This window comes from Hordeum vulgare, chromosome 6H (assembly GCF_904849725.1).
Source record: "Hordeum vulgare subsp. vulgare chromosome 6H, MorexV3_pseudomolecules_assembly, whole genome shotgun sequence".
Taxonomy (NCBI): Eukaryota; Viridiplantae; Streptophyta; class Magnoliopsida; order Poales; family Poaceae; genus Hordeum; species Hordeum vulgare.
Genome location: NC_058523.1, coordinates 91348520 through 91360568, shown reverse-complemented (window position 1 = coordinate 91360568; position 12049 = coordinate 91348520). Strand labels below are relative to the sequence as shown.

At 48.8% G+C, this 12049-nt stretch overlaps 1 protein-coding gene across 1 annotated transcript; it reads right to left on the bottom strand.

Annotated features, from left to right (window-relative positions):
* Positions 1–9017: 9017 nt before the first annotated feature.
* LOC123404621 lies at positions 9018–11337 on the bottom strand. Its single transcript, XM_045098562.1, has one exon. It carries the CDS (start codon positions 11329–11331, stop codon positions 9148–9150), a length of 2184 nt encoding a protein of 727 aa, XP_044954497.1. The 5' UTR covers positions 11332–11337; the 3' UTR covers positions 9018–9147.
* Positions 11338–12049: the final 712 nt, after the last annotated feature.

Here is a 12049-nt window from a genome sequence, read left to right as displayed (position 1 = left end):
AAGTCCACACTTTGTTCTCATACATGGATCCTATCTCGGATTTCATGGCTTCTAGCCATTTGTTGGAATCTGGGCCCACCATTGCTTCTTCATAATTTGCAGGTTCATTGTTGTCTAACAACATGATTGATAAGACGGGATTACCGTACCACTCTGGAGCAGCGCGTAATCTCGTCGACCTGCGTGGTTCAACGGAAACTTGAACTGGAGTTTCATGATCATCATCATTAACTTCCTCCTCAACCGGCGTCGCAATGACAGAGGTTTCCCCTTGCCCTGCGCCACTATCCAGAGGGGTGATAGGTTCGACAACCTCGTCAAGTTCTATCTTCCTCCCACTCAACTCTCTCTCGAGAAACTCCTTCTCGAGAAAAGTTCCGTTCTTAGCAACAAACACTTTGCCCTCGGATTTGAGATAGAAGGTGTACCCAACTGTCTCTTTTGGGTAACCTATGAAGACGCACTTTTCCGCTTTGGGTTCCAGCTTTTCAGGCTGAAGCTTTTTGACATAAGCATCACATCCCCAAACTTTAAGAAACGACAACTTTGGTCTTTTGCCATACCACAGTTCATATGGTGTCGTCTCAACGGATTTTGATGGTGCCCTATTTAAAGTGAATGCAGCTGTTTCTAATGCATAACCCCAAAATGATAACGGCAAATCAGTAAGAGACATCATAGATCGCACCATTTCTAACAAAGTACGATTACGACGTTCGGACACACCATTACGCTGTGGTGTTCCAGGCGGTGTCAACTGCGAAACAATTCCACATTGTCTTAAGTGAGTACCAAACTCGAAACTCAGATATTCACCCCCATGATCAGACCGTAGGAACTTGATCTTCTTGATACGATGATTTTCCACTTCACTCTGAAATTGCTTGAACTTTTCGAATGTTTCAGACTTGTGCTTCATTAAGTAGACATAACCATATCTACTTAAATCGTTAGTGAAGGTGAGGAAATAACGATATCCGCCGCGTGTCTCTACGCTCATTGGACCACACACATCGGTATGTATGATTTCCAACAAGTCACTTGCACGATCCATTGTTCCGGTGAACGGAGTCTTAGTCATCTTGCCCATAAGGCATGGTTCGCACGTGTCAAGTGAATCAAAGTCAAGTGACTCCAAAAGTCCATCGGCATGGAGTTTCTTCATGCGTTTTACACCAATATGACCCAAGCGGCAGTGCCACAAAAATATGGCGCTATCATTGTTTACTCTAACTCTTTTGGTCTCAATGTTATGAATATGTGTATCGCTATCAAGATTCAATATGAACAATCCTCTCACATTCGGTGCATGACCATAAAAGATGTTACTCATAGAAATAGAACAACCATTATTCTCAGACTTAAAAGAGTAACCGTCTCGCAATAAACAAGATCCAGATATAATGTTCATGCTCAACGCAGGCACTAAATAACAATGATTTAAGTTCATCACTAATCCCGATGGTAGTTGAAGTGACACTGTGCCGACGGCGATTGCATCAACCTTGGAACCGTTTCCTACGCGCATCGTCACTTCGTCTTTCGCCAACCTTCGTCTATTCCGCAGTTCCTGCTTCGAGTTGCAAATGTGAGCAACAGAACCGGTATCAAATACCCAGGCACTACTACGAGAGCCGGTTAAGTACACATCAATAACATGTATATCAAATATACCTGATTTTTCTTTGCCCGCCTTCTTATCTGCCAGATACTTGGGACAATTGCGCTTCCAGTGACCCATACCCTTGCAATAGAAGCACTCTGTTTCAGGCTTAGGTCCAGCTTTGGGTTTCTTCGGCGGATTGGCAACAGGTTTGCCGCTCTTCTTCGAATTGCCCTTCTTGCCTTTGCCGTTTCTCTTGAAACTAGTGGTCTTGCTCACCATCAACACTTGATGCTCTTTACGGAGTTCAGACTCTGCGACTTTCAGCATCGCAAACAACTCGCCGGGAGACTTGTTCATCCCTTGCATGTTGTAGTTCAACACAAAGCCTTTATAGCTTGGCGGCAGTGATTGAAGGATTCTGTCAGTGATAGCTTCTTGCGGGAGTTCAATCCCCAGTTCAGCTAGACGGTTTGAGTACCCCAGACATTTTGAGCACATGTTCACTGACAGACGAGTTTTCCTCCATCTTGCAAGCATAGAATTTATCGGAGGTCTCATACCTCTCGATCCGGGCGTTCTTCTGAAAGATAAACTTCAACTCCTGGAACATCTCAAATGCTCCATGACGCTCAAAGCGACGTTGAAGTCCCGTTTCTAAGCCATACAAGACTTCACATTGAACTATTGAGTAGTCCTCCTTACGCGCTAACCAAGCGTTCTTAACATCCTGATCAGCCGTAGTGGGTGGTTCATCTCCTAGCGCAGCATTAAGGACATAATCCTTCTTTCCAGCTTGTAAGATTAGCTTAAGATTACGAGCCCAGTCTACAAAGTTGCTTCCATCATCTTTCAACTTAGCTTTCTCTAGGAACGTATTAAAATTCAGGATGACACTTGCGTGAGCCATGATCTACAACACAAATATATTCAAAGTGGACTTAGACTATGTTCAAGATAATTAGAGTTTAACTTAATCAAATTATATGCTAAACTCCCACTCAAAAAGTACATCTCTCTAGTCATTTGAGTGGTTCATGATCCCCTTACACTATCCCAAGTCCGATCATCACGTGAGTCGAGAGTAGTTTCAGTGGTAAGCATCCCTATGCTAATCATATCAACTATATGATTCATGATCGACCTTTCGGTCTCATGTGTTCCGAGGCCATGTCTGCACATGCTAGGCTCGTCAAGCTTAACCCGAGTGTTCCGCGTGCGCAACTGTTTTGCACCCGTTGTATGTGAACGTTGAGTCTATCACACCCGATCATCACGTGGTGTCTCGAAACGACGAACTGTAGCAATGGTGCACAGTCGGGGAGAACACAATTTCGTCTTGAAATTTCAGTGAGAGATCACCTCATAATGCTACCGTCGTTCTAAGAAAAATAAGGTGCATAAAAGGATTAACATCACATGCAATTCATAAGTGACATGATATGGCCATCATCACGTGCTTCTTGATCTCCATCACCAAAGCACCGGCACGATCTTCTTGTCACCGGCGCCACACCATGATCATCCATCAACGTGTTGCCATCGTGGTTGTCGTGCTACTTATGCTATTACTACTAAAGCTACATCCTAGCAAAATAGTAAACGCATCTGCAAGCACATATGTTAGTATAAAGACAACCCTATGGCTCCTGCCGGTTGCCGTACCATCGACGTGCAAGTCGATATTTCTATTACAACATGATCATCTCATACATCCAATATATCACATCACATCGTTGGCCATATCACATCACAATCATACCCTGCAAAAACAAGTTAGAAGTCCTCTAATTTTGTTGTTGCATGTTTTACGTGGTGACCAAGGGTATCTAGTAGGATCGCATCTTACTTACGCAAACACCACAACGGAGATATATGAGTTGCTATTTAACCTCATCCAAGGACCTCCTCGGTCAAATCCGATTCAACTAAAGTTGGAGAAACCGTCACTTGCCAGTCATCTTTGAGCAAAGGGGGTTACTCCTAACGATGAAACCAGTCTCTCGTAAGCATACGAGTAATGTCGGTCCAAGCCGCTTCAATCCAACAATACCGCGGAATCAAGAAAAGACTAAGGAGGGCAGCAAAACGCACATCACCGCCCACAAAACCTTTTGTGTTCTACTCGAGAAGACATCTACGCATGAACCTAGCTCATGATGCCACTGTTGGGGAACGTCGCATGGGAAACAAAAAATTTCCTACGCGCACGAAGACCTATCATGGTGATGTCCATCTACGAGAGGGGATGAGTGATCTACGTACCCTTGTAGATCGTACAGCAGAAGCGTTAGAGAACACGGTTGATGTAGTGGAACGTCCTCACGTCCCTCGATCTACCCCGCGAACAATCCCGCGATCAGTCCCACGATCTAGTACCGAACGGACGGCACCTCCGCGTTCAGCACACGTACAGCTCGACGATGATCTCGGCCTTCTTGATCCAGCAAGAGAGACAGAGAGGTAGAAGAGTTCTCCGGCAGCGTGAGGGCGCTCCGGAGGTTGGTGATGATCTCGTCTCAGCAGGGCTCCGCCCGAGCTCCGCAGAAACACGATCTAGAGGAAAAACTATGGAGGTATGTGGTCGGGCAGCCGTGAGAAAGTCGTCTCAAATCTGCCCTAAAAGCCCCATATATATAGGAGGAGGGAGGGGGACCTTGCCTTGGGGTCCAAGGGACTCCCAAGGGGTCGGCCGAGCCAAGGGGGGGAGGACTCCCCCCCCAAACCGAGTTGGACTTGGTTTGGTGGGAGGAGTCCCCCTCCCTTCCCACTTCTTCCCTCTTTTTTTTTCCTTTGATTTTCTTCTCTTTGCGCATAGGCCCTCTTGGGGCTGTCCCACCAGCCCACTAAGGGCTGGTGTGTCTCCCCAAAGCCTATGGGCTTCCCCGGGGTGGGTTGCCCCCCCCCCCCCGGTGAACTCCCGGAACCCATTCGTCATTCCCGGTACATTCCCGGTAACTCCGAAAACCTTCCGGTAATCAAATGAGGTCATCCTATATATCAATCTTCGTTTCCGGACCATTCCGGAAACCCTCGTGACGTCCGTGATCTCATCCGGGACTCTGAACAACATTCGGTAACCAACCATATAACTCAAATACGCATAAAACAACGTCGAACCTTAAGTGTGCAGACCTTGCGGGTTCGAGAACTATGTAGACATGACCCGAGAGACTCCTCGGTCAATATCCAATAGAGGGACCTGGATGCCCATATTGGATCCTACATATTCTACGAAGATCTTATCGTTTGAACCTCAGTGCCAAGGATTCGTATAATCCCGTATGTCATTCCCTTTGTCCTTCGGTATGTTACTTGCCCGAGATTCGATCGTCAGTATCCGCATACCTATTTCAATCTCGTTTACCGGCAAGTCTCTTTACTCGTTCCGTAATACAAGATCCCACAACTTACACTAAGTTACATTGCTTGCAAGGCTTGTGTGTGATGTTGTATTACCGAGTGGGCCCCGAGATACCTCTCCGTCACACGGAGTGACAAATCCCAGTCTTGATCCATACTAACTCAACTAACACCTTCGGAGATACCTGTAGAGCATCTTTATAGTCACCCAGTTACGTTGCGACGTTTGATACACACAAAGCATTCCTCCGGTGTCAGTGAGTTATATGATCTCATGGTCATAGGAATAAATACTTGACACGTAGAAAACAGTAGCAACAAAATGACACGATCAACATGCTACGTCTATTAGTTTGGGTCTAGTCCATCACGTGATTCTCCCAATGACGTGATCCAGTTATCAAGCAACAACACTTTGTTCATAATCAGAAGACACTGACTATCATCGATCAACTGGCTAGCCAACTAGAGGCATGCTAGGGACGGTGTTTTGTCTATGTATCCACACATGTAAATGAGTCTTCATTCAATAAAATTATAGCATGGATAATAAACTATTATCTTGATACAGGAATTATAATAATAACTATACATTTATTATTGCCTCTAGGGCATAATTCCAACAGGTGGAGGGCGCCCCTCAGAGCCTCGCCCGCCACTAGTAAGCTTTTTGCGTCTGCCACTGCTAGGCATTCCTGTAGTAGGGTTGGCTCTCGAGCTCAAATAGGCAGCCTTCCAAGACCCACGATGCGAGCTAGTCGCCCTGGATCCGCCCCGTCGACGTGCCGATGCCAGTGAAGACCCTCACGACCCGATCTTCACCCATTAGGCCTTCGCAGTCGAGCTCCTCGTCATCTTCTCTGGTGAGGCTGGTGCTGAGGGATGAGTCATTGGTGGAAAGAGATGCTAGAACTCGGTGGAGTGGCGACGAGTCAATGAGGGGGAAATGAGATATGGTACTGAGTCACCCTCTCCGACCGATACTCTTATACCTTAGACCGGCGTATCTCCAGCCGTCAATCATTGAACGCGGCGAGGTCGGCGAGATCCCCTGGACAACGCTTTCAAGGCACGTGGAGAAATCTTTGGCATGGTAATCGAGGTGCCACAGCCACTTTCCTCAGTACCGCGTCGCAACCGCTTCCCCGCGCACGCGCTGCCCACTTTTCAAACCCGCAGAATTTTCATGGAGATTCGACCCGAGTGGTCTCTACGCCCACTTTCGCAAAACGACGCAGTTTGGTTTGCCGAATACCCCGTGCGGGTTCCTGTCCACTGGGACACAAACGAACGAGATCAAAGGAGTTCCCCTGGGACCCAGAGAGGATCAGTCCTCTTTCCTGTGCGATCACTTAGAATTCCTAGTACGCTCGCATGCGAGCGGCCACACCATCTCTACTAAGAGACAACCATGTGCCATCGGATCACGTTTTGTACTCGACCTAATCCGATCATTCCACGATATTCAGTCATGAATCCGTTGTGGTTTCATCCTAAAATCGAGTGAAGAAAGCCCTGAACTATGTTCTAATTGCCCCTGAGGCGCCAAGGACACCCCAAGGTGTCGTTCACTCGACCAACTAAATCTCAACCGATCCGGTGGCTAATGATGAGCTCACCTACTAGTGGTAGGGTCATGGACCAGACATCCAGGGTCCACCTAGGGCCCGTCGCGGCCACGAAATTCTCTCGAATATGAATGCATTCGAATGCATATTCTGGATCCACTCAGATCTATCAAGTCGTTCGGACGTCACCCCACGAGTTGGCCAGATAGCAGCACTTGGACAGAGAGGAAGCATCGATGTCGTGGGAGCTGCAACGGCCGAGGAACTTAATACCACGCATGAAGTGCAGCCATAGCTGACGTTACCAGCAACAGTCGTAGTTAGAACTACCGTTTCTAGTAATGCATGTAGTTACTCGCATTAGTCATCCTTGTAATGACGCACGATGGGTCCTTGCAAACTCTATATAAGCCACCCCGAGCTCCTCGACAAGCATTTAGCATCCTTTGTAATCAGACACCCCAGAGAAAATACAAAGCCTCTGAAGACAAGAGTAGGGTCTTTACCTCTCAAGAGGGGTCTCAACTCGCTAAATCCGAGTGAGACTCCTCTCGCGTAGCTAGGCTCCGTCCTCATTTGTATCCTAGTATTATTGTGAGACTCATTTCGTCGAGAGATATTTCAATGTTGAACTACATACAATCTGAAATGAGGAAATCTCTCCCTGATAATAAAACACGGGTCGCTTCTGTCGTCCTTCGTCGGCGTTTTTGCAAAAAAAACCTCTGTTTCTTCGAAATCAACCAGCGGTCCTTCATTAAGTGGAAAAATTGTTTAATTGTAGTTCGAGTTCCTTTCTTCTATCTTATCTATTGCCCTGCCTCCTCCCCTGCTCTCGCCATCGCCCGCAGAACTCCACCCAATCCCTACTTGCTCGCCGAGATCCAAGACGGACGCGGCGGCTCGGAGCGGACGCACACGGAAGGAGGAGTTCGGCGAGCAGGAGCTGGTGGTGGCCGCCGTTCTCGCGGACCTGCTGTCACCGTGAGGAGGGATCTGGCTGAACCCGTCGACCCTCAATCTCGCCGGATCCGGCTGCCTCCACGACAAATCCGTTGAAAATGGATCTACCCCGGCGAGATCTGCCCGGATCTGACAGGACCCCGCCGTCGTCACCACCGGAACGCCTCCAGGCTCGACCTGCAGGGTCAACTTCCACCGGCAGCCCTTGGAGAACCGCATTTCTCTGATGTGCTCCTGTTTCTCGCGCCTCAGCCGGCACCATTAGGTCCTGACCCTGTTTCTCATGCTCATCGAAGGAGGAGGGCATAACTTCTGAGCAGACAGGTTCATGGTAGACAACACAATAGCAGCACTCTGACAAGAACCAGCATCAAGAATCTCAGCACATGAGGAGACAACCCGAGCAATGTCGAATGCCTCCATTCTTATCTGAGTCAAAAAAAATCACTCATTTCTGCAGATTCTTTGGAAATTTCATGTTTAGAACTCATGGGCAGTGGACAAACAACTGTAGCATGCTATCTATTTGAATGCCAATTTTATATAGCATATTAACAAGAAGATACAAATTCTTACCAGATTCGCCAAACACAAATCTTGGATGTTCTTTGATCAGCCTTACCAACAAAGGCTTGTTGTTGGAACCCATCATATCAAGAAATTCAAGCATTTTAAAAGTTCGTCTCGAGTTGTACATGCTCTCATCTGACAAACCCCCTCTGAACCATTCCAGCATAATACCAGAGGCTTTCAGCTTATCCAAAACATGCATAAACTCAGCATAAAATTATCAAACGAGAATGCCTTTTTTTAATAGCGTCAATTGTTATTGTACTGCTAGTCGTTTGGGCCAAGCCCAAAATTCAAGAAAAATATTTATTTTAAAAAGATTCCTTTTTAAACAAAAGCTGAAAATTCATAAAAACAACACTTCTTAAAAAGTATTACAATTTTTATGCATACATCAATTTGTTTTAAAAAAATTAACATTTAATCGTATCATCGACAATTATTAAAAATCCATATAAAAAATGATGCACAATAACAGAGGAAGCAAGTTTAGCAAAAAAAATATTATTCAAAAAATATTTATGGAAAATATGTTGTACACACAAATGCCATTTTCAATGAAAAAAAGTTATTATCACACAATAAAAAGATCCTTTTGAAAAAAATAACAATTTATCTTTTACAACAAATTTAAAATTTTAATAAATTTTTTAACTATTATAAAAAAAATCATCCTGTTTTTATGTAAGCAGTACCTAATATTTTAGAAGAAAATATTTAACATTATTATACATATTTATTTTAATTAATGCCGCATAATAACACAACAATTAGATTATTTATTTTTTTCTTTCCCGATGCAACAAACGGGCATTTGTACTAGTAAATAATAAAATCGTGTCTAAGTACATCTGATTTTTTTAAGTTATTCCGTCGGATCTAAATACGTCTATACATTCATTCGAACAACAAATAATTAGCAATAAAACATCTTATATTTATGAGCGGACTGGGTATAAGTGTGTGCGCGCCCGTGATGAATTGCATATATATACAATACTCATATACTAGTAGGTTAATAGCTGATATTCATATACACGCCCAAACAAATAAAAAGAAATAAAATTATGACATGATCAGCTAACGCGACTGTTCGACATCATTCTCGGGACGGCAAACAATGCCCGCATGCCCGAGCAACGCCCAAAGCAAGGTGATGAACTCACCGCCACGGCGGAGCGACTTGGCATGTGCCGTGACGTTCTCTGATGGCGCCAGGAAGACGATCAGCTCCGCCCAGAACTCGGCGAGGATTCTCCAGACGGCCTCGTCGTCGGCGACCTCCTCGGCCAGCTGCCGGGCGAGCTTTGAAGCCTTCCTCAGCGTCTCGTTCATGCTCCCGCCCAGGCACGTCGCCGCTCGCTCGTACCGCACCAACGGCCCGGCGCAGCGCGCGAGGACCCTCGCCACCTCCTCCACGACGCCCTCGTAGAGCTCCTCCGTCCACGCCGGGTGGTCCGGCAGGAGCTGTGGCTTCAGCGCCACCAGGTACGCGCAGTACCGTGACAGGTGTGTCGCCACGACCACCGTGTCGTCGTCGCAGTCTCCGCCATCCTCGACGTCGTTGCCGCTGTCATGGGCCTCCGAGCGCTTGATCTCGAGCAGCCCTGTGGCGACATGCCACATAAGGATCTGCTCGGAGATGCTTCTTTCACCACTGCCGCCGGCGCCGACGCGGCAAGCCCAGGTAAACTTATCGGCAACGCCGCTACGTTGCAACGACAGCACGCCGTTTCCGAGCGCTCCGCGGTTCGTCCTCAGCGTCTTCACGATGGCCGCCTTGACCGACGCCGGCACGGCCACTGACGTCTTGGAGATCCGGTCGACCTGCCGGGACACGCAACCGCAGTAGCACACCCGTGTCTGCAGGACGGACGTCTGACCGAACCGGTCGTCCCAGCGCTGGACGGCCTTGAAGCGGAGGACGCGGCCGAGCTTGCCGCGCGTCCACCGCGACTTGCGCCACGACGGGCGGCGCGCGTACTCGCAGATGGTGGCTACCTTGATCCAGTCGGAGCGGACGTAGTTGGCGACCTCCCACCCTTCCGTGAAAACGATGGCGACGATGAAGGACACGGTGACGAGCACGTCCAGGCCGACGATGGCGTGAAACACGGTGTCGTGGCGTTGCAGGTAGTCCCTGAGCATCTTGTAGTCCACGGCGAGCGCCGTGCCTTGGTTGGTCATGTCGTGCACGATGGCGCCGCCGGCCGCGAGGCAGCTGACCCACGTGGCGAGCACGAGGATGGAGTTGAGCACCGGGAACCACCACCCGCTCGCGTAGAAGGAGGTGAGCTTTGAGTAGAGGAGGTCGCCGAGGAAGGCCAGCTCGGTCTCGATCACACCAAATGCTCTCTCGGGGCTGCCGGCGAGGAGGCCATCGTGGACGAATGCCAGTGCACGGCGAGATCCCACCTCCGCGAGTGGGCACCCGAGAAACCGCCGGAGCTGCAGCTTGAACAGGGAGAAGGACAGGCAAAGATCCTTGGTGTGCGGATAAGACGCGAGGAGCGAGTCTCCGGCGGAAGAAAGCCGCCATATCCGGTCCATGGTGACCACGTGCCCGGCATCGGCGGACAACGACGGCGCCTGAGACGTCCGACCAATTTGGTACCCATGCGGCCTGGCCTCGATGTGCAGCTTCTCCTCGCCCATCACCAGGTAAGGCGGCACGCCGTCTTGCGCGCTGTCTTCTCCTTGACGATCTTGCTCCCGGCCATGGAGTTGCTTCATGTAGTCAGAGATGAGGTAAGCGTTGAGGCCGACGGCGAACGAGTTCTTGGCGAGCTCCGCGGCGACGAGCCGGTGGATGAGCTTGACGAGGCTGAGAACCCAGAGCCAAAGGAGCACGCCGGTGAGCTGCGGGCTCCCTGCCTCTCCGCCGCTGCTGATGATGAGGAACGCCACCCAGCCCATGCGCGCCAGCTGCTCGACGGAGGGGCGGAGCTTGCTGCCGCCGGAGGCGTTGCTGTCGATAGTGAGGGAGCAGGAGCGGGCGGTGTCGACAGTGTTGCGCAGGATCTGGAGGAAGACGGTCCAGGCGAGGAGGAGGGGCACTCGCGCGGCGTCCCACTTGGCGGCCGCGGAGACCGCGTAGGAGACGAGCGGGAGGAAGAGCGTGGACGCGGCCCACACGAAGAGGCGGAGCGCAGGGTGGCCGGCGCGGCGGCGGTAGGAGCTGAGCACGACGAGGAGGGACAGGAGGACGATGCTCACGATGGCCGCCACCTCCATGAGGAGAAGGTTCAGCAAGCTGGTTCCCATGGCGGGCGCTCGATCACTCGGTTGATCTTCTTCGGACTTCGTAAGATAGTCAGCATGTATTGGCCTGCCTTCATGCATGCATGTATGCATGCGCGCGCATGCAACCAGGTAAGGTCCGTGCCTAAGTTTTGTAGTAGTAGTATGTCAGAAGAAGTTTGGACTACAAGTCAAGTAAATGAGAGAGATCAATTCTTTGCTTTAGGTGCCAACTGAAAGATCCAATAACTGCTGGAAAGCTCCACTCCATCACATGTGTACGAGTCAGGAGTTCTACCAGGTTGCACCGCTGCAGCGCTGCTCCTTTTCTTGCACGCTAGCACAGCTCACACTTGACACGTTCACACACATGTCTCTTCTCTGTGAATGGCGATACCGGGACCCTCCGGTCCAAATTAATTGTGGCAGCTTATAGTATAGGAAAATAGGGAGTAATGTTTTCTATTCCCTCCGTCACGGTTTAAAAGGCACGCTTAAAAAATCTCTGAGACCAATGTAGTCATCGATTGGATTGGTTGTGAGATGTAGCAGGTGTAAATGTTAATGCGCCTAATTAACTGAGAAAATACTAATACTAATGTGTGAGCAGCAAATTAGGAGGACGCATGCATGAGTAATACTAATACTAATTAATAGAAGTAATTGCTTTCGCGCCTTAAACCTTGTCTATTTTGAAAACACACGCAAGTTTAACTGTGCCTTCTAAACCGTAATGAAGGGA